Source organism: Haplochromis burtoni, unplaced genomic scaffold (assembly GCF_018398535.1).
Source record: "Haplochromis burtoni strain Fernald_Lab_line unplaced genomic scaffold, NCSU_Asbu1 Contig_223, whole genome shotgun sequence".
Lineage (NCBI taxonomy): Eukaryota > Metazoa > Chordata > Actinopteri > Cichliformes > Cichlidae > Haplochromis > Haplochromis burtoni.
Window position 1 is genome coordinate 1,016,511 of NW_024582584.1, and position 13,185 is coordinate 1,029,695.

The 13,185-nt window shown below is 39.4% G+C and overlaps 1 protein-coding gene across 1 annotated transcript in view; it reads right to left on the reverse strand.

The window, feature by feature from the left end:
• The window catches only part of cyth4b (cytohesin 4b), an 11,580-nt gene extending 1,590 nt beyond the window's left edge, over nt 1–9,990 (reverse strand). The window contains exons 1-12 of the mRNA XM_005936821.2: nt 9,853–9,990; nt 7,350–7,432; nt 6,831–6,895; nt 5,084–5,150; nt 4,177–4,295; nt 3,904–3,984; nt 2,265–2,377; nt 1,861–2,009; nt 1,229–1,340; nt 922–998; nt 330–401; nt 69–223 (exon numbers count right to left, since the gene is read on the reverse strand). Coding sequence (XP_005936883.1) covers nt 69–223; nt 330–401; nt 922–998; nt 1,229–1,340; nt 1,861–2,009; nt 2,265–2,377; nt 3,904–3,984; nt 4,177–4,295; nt 5,084–5,150; nt 6,831–6,895; nt 7,350–7,432; nt 9,853–9,871 — 1,112 coding nt within the window. The 5' untranslated portion in view covers nt 9,872–9,990. The remainder of the gene's footprint in view (nt 1–68; nt 224–329; nt 402–921; nt 999–1,228; nt 1,341–1,860; nt 2,010–2,264; nt 2,378–3,903; nt 3,985–4,176; nt 4,296–5,083; nt 5,151–6,830; nt 6,896–7,349; nt 7,433–9,852) is intronic.
• Between the last annotated feature and the right edge of the window lie 3,195 nt (nt 9,991–13,185).

A 13,185-nucleotide genomic window follows, 5' to 3' on the forward strand; every position in this document is an offset into this window, starting at 1 on the left:
GTGTGTGTGTGTGTGTGTGTGTGTGTGTGTGTGTGTGTGTGTGTGTGTGTGTGTGTGTGTGGTCTGACCTGATGGCCTCAATCCAGGAATCTCTCTCTTCTGCGCTGGAGGCACAGATTGTGTAGGACTGGTGTTTCCCCTCCACCACCCTGCCATCCGTCTCTGTCTTACATGCTTTGATCTTCTGCCCTCGACTGTTGGGGTTGTACAGCTCCAGACAGTACTACACGATGCAAGACCATCAACATGAAAGTCACTCTTAGAAACTATCAGTTTATCAACTTGCAGAATGTGTTTGTGTTCTGCTTGAACAGCTGACAAGATCTTACCGGTTTACGAGGGTAATGCACTTCTCTAACACAGAGATTCTCCAGGGGGATGATGCCTCGGGGCTCTTTATCCTACAGGCAGATCCAAAAGACATTTATTGATGAGTCAGGTGGGTAAAAAAACTAAACAAATGTAGAGATAAGAATAAAAAAAATGTTACCAATGTCAGAAAAAAAGGGAAGCAGAAAAGATAGGGATAGATACCTGATATAAGATTATTAAGTGACACTTTTACCGGAAATAACATCCCATTTTGGTTTTCAAAGCCTGAGTAACACCACGTAACTCACTGAGAATTTGGTCAATCTTCAAAGGTTAAAGACATTAATGTGTGATTTTTATCTGTAACATTAGGCAAGAAAAAAAAGCCACGTAATAAAACATGGGCGTTTTCAGCACAACCGTCTCTATGGTTACGTTCCAGTTAGGTTTTCATAACTACAACTTCGATGTCAGTGATATGTAAAAAAAAAAACTGATTAAACCCTACCACCTATGATGCCATTCACCTGATTCATCAAAAGAGCTTAGCAACAGCTAGAGAAAGACAAATATACAGTGACAGCATGATGAGTTTGACAGAGGCCTTACAGTGGTGTACTCGAAGTAGTAGAGGCAGTTGTCTGTCAGAATGAACCATCGCCTCTTCCACGTCTTAACTCGACCTCCTAAAATAGAGAGACAACAAAAATGTGGGCTGTTGGTTGGGGATATTATGTCACTTACGTGCAAGCACACATGAGAATCTTCCAGTATTGGGTCATTCTCTCCGTGCTTCCTCTGTACTTTCCTGTTTGTGTAGCAAATTACTAAGATGTGATGCCACACAGCAGGGCAAAGCATGCTTAACATAAAAAAAAGTCCACTGTTTAAGCATGTTTTCTGGGTGGGATTTTACCAAGTTTGAGGAGCCATCCTTCTCTGTCGGGGTTGAAGAAGGTGTGAGTCAGATCATTCCCATCGTCCTCTGGGATTTTGAAGGGCTCGTTGCGTATGCTCTCGTACAGTTTCTGTGCGTAGAGAGAGTGAAATGAAATGCAACCATTAAATGAATTGCAGGTGAATATAAAATATCATCCTGAGCCTCCTGTAACCCGCTGACGGCCTCGACTGACCTGTGGGTGGAAGATTGGCATGAGAGAACCTGGATGTTTTCATGTCTGTGTGTGTTTCAGTTCCACATTAGTGGCGACTATGAAATACAGGTATTACTTTCTCGAGGAGGAAAGGAACTGTGTGGTTTTACTTTTTGTTACAAATACTGTAATAAATAATATTATTGTTAGCTTCTGTTTCATTTTGACATTTACCAGACAATGACTTAAAAAAAAACTTTTAACACAATCTCTTCTTGTTCACCTTCCTCTTATTATTCACAATATGAGCTAGCCGTTTCTTTTACATCACTAGGGAGCTGAAAATGTGTGGTGAATGTATGCAGAGGCTAAAATGTTAGCTGTGTGTCCATTTAGGTAATTGCTTCTTGGCGTCTACGTGGGCGCTGTGATTGTGTTTTTGAGAGTTTCTCACCGACAGCAGATCATTGGGTAGGTCCTCTCCATTGTTGATGCCTCTGTTCATGGAGATGAAACGCTCCAGAGTGGTTTTGTCCTTCACGTTGGGGTTGTGAAGGCTCGTGTTCAACATGATGATGGCAAAAGACAGGATGTAGCACGTGTCTGGGGTTAAGAGGAAGATGCACACGCACACAAAGAATAAGAGGAAGCCTGAGCCAGTGTTTCACATATGCATTTTTGGTACTGAATAGAGAAATACAGAATCAGTGACAAGGAGAAAGCACAAAAAAAAGTAGAAAGGAAGACGTGAATATCAAAAATACAAAGATGGTGTGGTAATTTTAAAAAAAAACCTCCGCTCTCTCACACACAGTCTCAAACAGGAAGTATGAATATAGAATGCATATTGAAGCCCACCAGTTGACTGGAAGACATCGAGGTTGCAGTCGCAGTAGCGGGTGGCGAAGGCCTCCATCATACGGTCAATCTTCTGAGCTTCACCAGGCAGACGGAAACTCCACAGAAACTGTCTGTCACATACACACCGCAAAGGCAGAACACCTCAGTATGTTAACAATACACGTGAAGCTGTTTATCAGCAAGCAGACAGGAGACGCACTGTCTGTCTGTAGCAAGTCTCAAAGTCTGGACTTTATAGCTGCTTTTTGTGCTGAAGGACTGATTAACAGTGGTGGAGTCATCTATACAGCATGTTAACATCAGCATACAAGGACAGGAAATGTTACATTTAATGTGAGAATCAAGTTTGGCTGTTCTGCTTGTGAAATTCTGACAAATTTCATCTTCAACACTTGGGTTGGAATTGCTTGGTCATCAGGGAAAGTTATTAATATACTCTAATTTTGCCAAGTTTGGTCATTATGAGTTGTGGCCATATGGGAAGGGCTCGTTACATGAGTTCAGAGAAGTGCTCTCCATCAAAATAGCTGTATGAAAATATAGTTTCACATTTGCATTGGTTATGTCCTCTTTTTAGGTTCATTTTACATGTCAGTTACGTTTGTGTCATGGGTGCCTTTATACAGTCAGGCATTGAAGTAGATCAAATAACTAAAGGAATCAAGTCATTCACTGGCTTCTCCATGTGTCTGTGCCCTGCAAATAACACAGTAAGAACTCATTTCAGATGTATTGTATCTTTAGAACAATGTGGTTTAGAGCAGACCTGTGTCAGAAATAGCTGCTGTAAAATGAAAGGCTGAGACTCTAAGCACCGTGGTTCTTATTTCTCCTTTATTTTTTGTTTTAAAATTATTTGTCAGTTCCTTTTCAAGGTGAATTTTACTTGATCCTAACAAGGTCAAGGAAAGGAGGGATAACCAGACAGGATAACCCCGATGACATCACTGTTACTGTGCAACATTAGGTAGATTTTCTTTTTGACTTCTCAAAACGCCTGGAAGCATAATAAACAACAGTAAATAACTGTTTCCATCCTGAGTATTTATCACCAGGATGACTAACCTTATACATTTTTTTTGTTTTGGATAAAGGACATTTTAATTTGCTACACAATCTTAACATTTTTGATCAATACCCTTTTCTTTGGAAATCAAAATTTTACAAATATTTTTGGAATACTTTTTTTCCTCCATACCACCGTCGTCATTTGCAATCTAAATGTGCCTGTCTCTGTAGCAAAAGGTTTGGAGTAATTTTACTGCTCCTGATACCTCTGAGTGAACATTGGGCCTGTCCACACTGTGAACAAGTTATATATAGCTGCTTGTCTGATAACAGTTACAGTTTAGTGACTGTGGAAAGACTTTCTGATTACATATTACTCTTTTTCTCTGTTTTTGCTCATAAATAAGTGCAAATATTACCATGTAGGTACATTTAAACTTCAATTATGCCCTTCTATGGCCTTTTGTCTTTGTTTAGCAGTTAAAAGGTCAAGTCTGCAAGTCTACATTTAGTCAGGTTCCTATTGGTGTTATCCATTATACTATTATATATGTGTATGCAAACATCCTTGTAAAATGATCATGAAGAAAAATTGCGTTTATGACACAGCAGATGAAGAGGGGCTGACCTGAGAGCCTGGACCAGGTTGAGGTCGGAGAACTCGTGCAGCTCCACAAAAGCCTTCAGGGTCTGAAGGTGGAGTTCTTCCCTGTGGGGCGGAGTGTGAGGGAAAAGGCATGAAACAAAAGAAAAGTTTTCACCTTTTCCATACAAGACCTATCCTAACTTATCCTGTGTTTTAGTCTCCTCACGCTCTGATTCTACACCTTTTCATTTCCTTCACTCCCATCCTCATTGCCTCCCTTCTACTGCCGTCTGCACACTCCCTGGCCTCACTCACCTTTCTCCAAGGAATTCTCCAATGGCTGTCTTGTTGAGTCCTTCTTCCTTGTAGAGAAACTCGGCGATGGATTGAGCACTTCCATCCAGCAGCTTAATCTCCAACAAGTAGTTGATTCCCTGCAAGCAAGCAGATCATTTCACAGAAGTTCACATTTGGGCTCATATTTGTCCTCACCACTAAAACTGCACAGGTAAGGAGAATTTTTAGCTTCTGACATAGCACTTAAAATATGCACAGGAACACATGCGCTGCCTGCTGTGGCTAATGTGTGCTACTTTCACAATGATCTCATCTCATGCTGGTAAAACACAGCAAGTTCACAGCATCTGTAATCCTAATTCCTTAAATTCAGTTATCTCTTCCTCTTTCTCCTCGATACTGTGCTTGAAGAGGAAAACAATGTTTAGCATTTAGTTATTGCCTGCATGCAGCTACATGCTGCCTTAATTCTCTTCTGTGTAATCCAACGTTGATTACACATTGATTGTCATGTTTATATTACTTTAGACTGCCTATGGTTTAAAGTGGAACACTGTTATATAAGTGTGTCAAGTTATATTAAGTTGTAGTAAAGTTAAGCTAAACAAAAAAGAAAGTAAACCATGATAAGAATTATTCGTTGTATCAGTAGTTGCAAACATTTGCACGCACAGCAGTCATAACTTTGACCTCCAAGCAAAACCACAGAAACTCTGGTGTGGGCCAGGGTGTCTGTTCTGTTCACAGACACGGCGGCCCCTTCAGTATGACACACATGAAAGTTAATACAAGCTGCTGTGCTAGATAAAGGTGGTCAGCTGCAAAAGCTCAGACAGCGAAATGCAAAAAGGCTTTTTTGTTTGTTTGTTTTTTAATTCTTCATAACAAATGGTTATTCCTTGTCGAGTATGTTGATCCAGCTTACCTTTTTAGGGTCCATGTTGAATTTCTTCTTCCCATTTGCAAATTGTTTGTTTTTCTCTATTGCTTTGCTGAAAAATCAACAATAATGAGAAAAATGTCAGTCGTGGACAAAAGTCTTACACTTGTTCTTTTTCATTTTCTTTGCACACATGCTCGGTGCAAAACAACTGCACAGGATTGCATGTGTAGCCTTCTTGAAGGACATTTGAATGTTGGCTGTCTTTTTTTCCATTCTTTATCAAGATGATCCCAAACTGCTTTAATAATGTTGAGGTCCAGCCTCAGTGGAGGCCAATTCATGAATGATAGTGCTTCATTGTATATTTTGTCTATCCAGGTTTGTTTTACTGCACTGTCAGTTTGTTGGGATCATACACTTTCCAGATGGTATTGCATGGTGGATCAAAACCTGACAATACTTTTCTGCATTCATAATTCCTGCAGTTTTGAAAAGAATCCGTCACCCCTGTCTGAAATGCAGTCCCAAACCAGGTCAGAGCCTCCACTATAGCCGTAGAGACTCATTGTTGTGCCTCCTTTCTTATTTCCCGCATACATACTGACATTCAAACTTTAACCATGACCATGACCTGTTTTCACTGATTTTCAGTCCAGGTCTTTTCTCCTAGTTTCCCTTCCTTAAGAATGACTTCTTGACAGACACGCCTCCACAGAGACCATTTCTGAAGCAGCTTCACCAAAGAGTAGATAGTCGGTGTAGTCGATGTGTCAGTTGTTTTGTTTTTTTCCTATTTCTTAAGGACATGACAGTACTGTCATCTGCTGTAGATTGTCTTTCAGGCCTCAACTTCCTCTTTTTTCCTTGACTTTTTCAGTTTCCTCAAATTGCTTTAAGGATATGATGCATGCCATGCCGAGATCGTGACAGATGGCCGCCCCTCCCTGAGCCTGGTTCTTCCAGATTTATTCCTGTTAAAAGGGAATTTTTCCTTCACACTGTTGCCAAGTGCTTGCTCATAGAAGGTTCCCTGATTGTTGGGGTTCTCTTTGTATCATCTTATGGTCTTTACCTTACAATATAAAACACCTTGAGGCAACAGTTGTTGTGATTTTGCACTTTAAAGATAGAATAGAATAGAATTGAACTGAACTGAATTGAGATATGCCATGCTGTTGATGGGACAGGACAGAGAATAAGTGAAAAAGCAGCCAATTTCTAATGAAAAACTTTAAAAGCCTTCAGAAAGCCCAGAAAACAACTGCAAAAGTTTGGCTCTTTGGAAGCAAAATATGACTAAATTACACCTGCCTCAAGCCTTTTGCACAGTACTGTAAAATTAACATCATTAGTCCATAATTATTTTTTTGGAGGTTGCACAATATGGCACATTTGATGCAATATATACATCCGAGACTCATTGGTTGCAACAGGTTTCATGCATCTCATTCTATTGACTATCAGCCTAGTTTGGATCAGTGATTGTAATTAGGGGGGAAGTGTTGCATAATTTTGCCCACAACTGTGAAACAAAAAACTGTTTTCTCATCAAAAAAATAGCTAATCAATATGTTATAAGTGGAAAACTCTTTTCAAGTGTTAGTAATCATTGGAAGAAGAGAAACTAGTTTGAAAGGCACTGTGTCACTGAGTCATGTAAGACATTTACATGTTTTTTGTCAGTGGCATTGTGTAGGTGTTCTAAATACACGACAAAGAAACCTCCGTGCATGATGCAGGTGTAGGGTTTTTCCCATTTTGCACAAAAAAACAAAAAGAGTCTACTTACTTTTCTTCTGCAGACTCAAAACTGAGTATTTCTGCCATCACATTGTCTATCTCCATTTTTAACTTCTGGAAAAGACAGAGAGAAAGAAAAGTATTTTATATTGTTTAAAAAAAACGTGAAAAACACGAAAATAAGTGCAATGATTGTATAAACTTTTTTTTATATATTGATGGAAGATCACCCAGGGGCCCCCAATCCTTGAAACATTATGCTTCTTTTTTCACATTTTATTTTTTTAATAATGCAAGAATTGTTGTTATGGTGATCAGGTGTTCAAGCCTTAACAAAATTAACCTGCTTTTCATTTACACATGGAGTAAAATAACATAAAGATCTGCTGAAGATGCATCTCAGGTTCATTTGAAACTGGTGCTGCTACCATGAGGTGAAAAGACAAATGACACTTTATTAATTCTGTTTGTGGTGGTGGGAGCGTGGGGCCATATAAAATCTGCCTTAGGGCTGTTATTGGCTCCTGGACTGGACCTTGGACATGCCTGGTATATGTATACAGGTTACCTGGATATCATCCAGAAGGTCTTTTTTATATGTCTTGATGGTTTTGATCTCCATCTTCTCTTCTGGTGTAAAATCTGAGGAAACTAAACAAACAGTGGAACAATATAATTCCAGCAATTCCAACAACAAGTTCTTCAAATACAACAACATCTACTGTAAAACAAATGTGCAGAACGGAGCTGTTCTTGAATAATTTGAATGATAATTTGCATATTGAAAATGTGGAGTATATTTAAAAACAACCACAACACAGGGAAGATGGCTTCTCTGGAAGATATGTGATACAGGTGCTGTGGTTTTTTCATGAATGATTTCTGTCACCACAAAACAGTACTGTGAATATTTTTCTCGAACACAGAGACACTCGCAAATCCATGGTGAGTTTTCTCATATTTCCATTCCATTAAACAGAAACAGAGCCATAGCATGAATTGTGTGTTTTTTTTTTTAATGATCATTAATTCTAAGGAAGAAAATAGTATTTGGAAGTTTGCTCAGTTATAGATAATATTTTACCGTATTATGATTTTAGATTCAATTATCAGTTGCATGTGGTCATTGCGTCACAGGGGTTAGTTATCTTAATGACCCAGAGTTTCCTTCATCTTCACATTGTAGTGATAGACTGTTTTCCACTGGGGAAACTTGAGGGCCCCTTTTAGAGCAGCCCCCACACTTTTGCACTTTGTCTGCACCTGTAGGAGAATTTCCAAACCAGGCTCTGGAGGAGAAAAAAGGCGCCTCCACTGGAAACAGCTGCTTCTGACTGTCTTTCAAATACCTCTGGGTATGGATCAGTACTGATCAGTTTTAAACTCAAACATGGCCATCGGTTTGCCATATAAACACACGTAATAAACAGCAAAGCAACAACCACATTCATTGGCCTCACTCCTGTTCCATATTACAAACTTGAATGTGACAGAAACATGAAGAAGCTGTGGCCAGCTTAGGCGGGGGTTATACTTTCTCACAGTCACAACTGTACGAGGGTCCTCTTGGGACTGAACAGCCCTTTTCCTACGCCCACAACTGAGCATAATTGAAACATTACTGCAAAGCCTCAGAAACAAAAAAGAGGCACCATTACTCTTACCATTTCTATAAATGTTCATGCCAACTCACAACTCTCTGCTGTAGAAACATGTCTAATGATAGCCAGTGTCACCCGCCTTCACATATTCAAGGGCCAGTGTTAATATCAAGGTAAGGTCAATTTTTAGTGAGGCGCAATTTATTTATTTTTTTAATTCTTTGTGCACTTTGAATTTTGTCTTTGTGGCTTTATTTGTAGCAGTGTCAGTTTGCAAAGCAGCTCCATTGCAGCTCGCCGAAGTTGCATCATCTTAAAACAGCACTGACCTCCTGTTTGGCTTAAAAATGAATCATTAACGAAAGCGTCATACCATTTGGTGGTTTACCCAACATCCTCTCTCAGCAAATTCCATTTAATTTTCTCTGTATTTGTGTTTTACATGGATAAAGACAAAATTAAACACCTGTTTTTTAGATTTTAGAAAATGAAGAGACGTAACTTTAAAAAAAGAAAACAACAACAACAAAGCAACATATTTTTATCATCAGCATAGATGATGAGATGTTATGATAAGCAAAGCAAAGAGTATGCACTCTGGTTCCTCAGCAGCATTCAGGCCATACTGACCTTTTTTTTTTTTTTACATTTATCCTTTGAGAAAATAAATCTTTTTTAGAATATTTAAAGCTAAAAGACTGCTAGCTGCCAATACTTCCTGTAGAGATATGTTGTTTGCTGTTAATGATGTGACCACAGCGCTTCCACTTCCCCACCCTTCCTTTACACATCTTGTGCAACAAAGCTGACAGGCTTAAATCATTGGAGCCTTTGTTTAGGTAATTTAGATACCGAATTGCCAATCTGAAAAATAACCGCTGACTTTAAGTTACGTTTTAAAGTAGTTTAGGCATCTTTGCAACTTCCTTTTTAATGTTACAGTCGGTGACGTGCATGTGAATGTGAGTCTCTTCCCCATTTCAGCTGCTAAGACCCACAATGTATGACCACAAGGTTAAACAGTGAGAAGTGGTATATGCTGAAGTGTACAACCATCACTAAAACGTTCCACCAGCTGTTCTCAGCATGCATTGAAGGTTTGCACCAGGAATAGCAGTATTTATTTCTAATGATTTGTCTTCAAATTACAGCTGTTTAGTTAGAAACATGACAGTGTGAAACTTGAAGCTTCCCTATAAAACAGCTGGGTAACTTTTTAAGATCCAATTCATGTCATAAGGTCAAGCGTCTTTATAATAAGAGTATCACACATCAGGAGTATACTAAAAGACAATTATGAAGGTAAATTGCATGAAAGAGCCTTTTCATTTTAAATATCCAGTGACAGTCTCTGAAAATCACACCTACATTTAAATATCAATAATTTAAACGATCCCGTTCTCTGTAAATATGAACTAAATAAATACATATTAAAATCAGTAATAAAAAGGCAACTAAACCAAGTCTTACCCATTTGGCAATCAGTCATTTATATCCAAGGATAGAGGGGAAAAGAATCAGTACGAAAACAGCTAAACAAAGTCGATGTATCAAGGTACGCAGGCTGCCTTGGCACACAGTAAATTAACAGCTGAATGAAGTGGATGCTGTCTTTCAACCCCACCTCTTCCCCATCTGTCACAATACCACTCATACATGAGACCGCAAACAGGTCAGCCTTCAAAATAAAACGGTTAATAAACGAATTTGTCAGAGATTTAATTTGATCAAAGATGGGTTTTTTTTTCATGTTTCATTTCAGGATGCAAGAAGTCAACTTTTTTAAACGCATATTAACAGAAACAGTCGGGGTAAAACACAGGTGTAAAAAAGAAAAGAAAAGAAAAGAAAAAAACTCTTTTGCACAGGTTTGTGGACCTGAGATATCTGCAAATATCTTCCACTGTTATGTAGTTGAATCTTCGAGTGTTTTCTGTACGTCAAAGCTGAAAGAACTAGCTAGGAGACGAGTTTGGAAAGCATTACTATCATGTTATCATATGATGAGGTGAGCCACGAAGCCTTGAGATATATTTACCCTTCAGCGGGAAAATGACTTTATTTAACTAAAATGTGATACTTTTATTTTGAAGGCTGTGTGGCTTTCCTGCTCTGCTTAACGTAGTGTACTCTCTCTCTCTCGGGCTGATTTGACAGCTGAAAGCTCGCACTGTTGAAAAACCAACGAGTAGTTAACGGGTTGAATTTTGCATGTTGCATCCTGCCAAGGTAACCATACACAAATTGAGGTTTTACAGCAGTTTAAACACACTTTGGAAACGGAAGTAAAATTATTCAAGGAACATTAGCAGGAGGAGAAAATAGCATGTGAATATAAAGTCCTCATAATTAAACCTGACATTATAACTATTATAAAAGCGAGGTGTTAATGTGTATTCTGAATAATGTTTTTCTCAAAAAAAGTGATGTGAGAAGTCAAACAAATGTAAGAAAAACAATAGTTTAATAAATAGCTGTGATAGATAAAGGAAGAGCAACTGTGCTGTACAAGCTCAGTTTTAAACGTGAGTCAATAGCAAAAACTGTTGCTAAAGTGCCATCTAGTGGTTGTAGATGAACATCACAAATGCTGTTGTATGAAGGCGTGTTTTTGTCTTGCTTAATGAAAATAGTTCAACATTTGCCGTCATCTTACAGCTTCCTGGAAACAGTATCTTTGGGCCAGGTATTGTTGATCTAATGCTTATAAACATTTAGTAGTATCTCTGAAGAAAATCTAGACTGGTTTCAAGCAGAGTATTACACAGAAAAAAGCCCTTTCAAGAGGTTTTAATGACAGGCTTTTAACTGTTTGGGGTAACTGAGGGCTCTCTCTGTATAAACTGAGGGCTCTCCCTGTATATATGATTTCCTTGGGGTCAATTTTTAAAAACCACAACTTCTGCTTTCTTTGCATTGCAGATGATCTACAACTATGTCTGCCTATACAAACCATGTTGCTTCATCACCTGCAAACTGTACACAATGCAGCAGCTTGTCTTTTGAGAGGAAAGAAACAGGATGATTACAACAGCATTGCACCATCACAAGACCCACCTCAAAACGCCATTTTTTTAATTTAAGACTACAGTGATGCCAAAAAACTAGTTCATGCTTTCATTACTTCTAGGCTCAACTATTATAATTCTCTCATAGTACTCATAGGATGTACTAATGATCCAACATGCTTCAGCTGCTTCTGATTTTTGGGGTTTCTCTGTTTTCTTTGTGTTATTCTAAAGACTCACCTTACAATATAAAGTACATATATAAATAAAACTGCACCTACTGCACCCTACTACTGAACTTTTATAGCCATACACCCCGACTACATCAATCTTTGGATCAACTCACCTTTTCACATAAGAGATGCCCAGTCACCCAAATATTTTAAAACGCCTATAAAAACCTACTTATTCTTGTTGGTACAGTACATCCTGGCCTTTATTGTGCAAGCACGGTCTTGTTTGTTTCTATTGTTTTATTTGATGGCATTTTTCAAATTTATTAGAGTTCATGATTTATTGTGTTTTTCAGGGCATGTTTATTGTTGATTTGTATTGTTACAAGCTGGAGAACTCAGGAGTGGACCATCACCCCACTACATGGATACTGGACTACCTCACTGACCGACCACAGTATGTGAGAAATCAGGGCTGTGTGTCGGACAGGGTCTTCTGCAGTACGGGGGCCCCACAGGGAACTGTTCTGGCTCTGTTCCTCTTCATCATCTACACTGCAGACTTCTCCCACAACTCCACCCAGTGCTTCCTGCAGAAGTTCTCTGTTGACTCTGCAATAGTCGGCCTCATCTCTGATGGGGACGACAAGGAGTATAAAGAACTGACCCACGACTTTGTGGACTGGTGCCAGCAGAACTACCTCCAGATCAACACTAATAAAATAAAAGGCACAAACATCCTCCACTACAACCACTAAACATTCGAGGTATGGACATTGAGGCTGTGGACAGCTACAGGTACCTTGGTGTTTATCTGAACAATAAACTGGACTGGACTCATAATTCAGATGCCTTCTACAGAAAAGGGCAGACCAGGCTGTACCTGCTGCAGAGACTCGGGTCTTTTGGAGTGAAGGGCCACTCCTTCTATGTCTCTGTGGTGGCCTCAGCCACCTTTTACAGGGTGATCTGCTGGGGTGGCAACATCTCTGCCGGGGACAGGAAGAGACTGAAAAGGCTTTTCTGTTGTGTTCTAGGATGCCCTCTGGACCCAGTGGAGGTGGTGAGTGATAGAAGAATGGTTGCTAAGCTGTCATCCCTGTTGGACAACATCTCCCACCCCATGCAGGAGACTCTGACAGCACTGAGCAGCTCCTTCAGTGGGAGACTGCGGCACCCACGGTGTGGGACGGAGAGATTTCGCAGGTCTTTCCTCCCCACTGCTGTCAGACTCCACAACAAAGACTTCAACTGATCAAACACACACATCCACACATGTGCAATAACACTAAGTGCAATACTCTTTTCTGCACGTTGTATTTTTACTCAGTTGTATAGCATTTGTATTCTATTTTTATCCTATTGTATATTTTATTCTATTTATTCTATTATACTAGTATTTTATATTCTGATTTTTGGAGATTATGTATCGGAATTTCAGGAGCAGGGACCACACCTCCAAACACGCTCCTTCCGGTTGTCATCTATATAGGTTCCCCCAGTTCTGCAAGCTGTTCATTCTCGTTTACGTGCCCCTCCCTCCCTCCTTGTTCTCATTCTTTAACTTCTTCACTTCTATTTAGTCATGGGGATCTGCCAGGCCGGGAGCCGTCGCCAGTCCC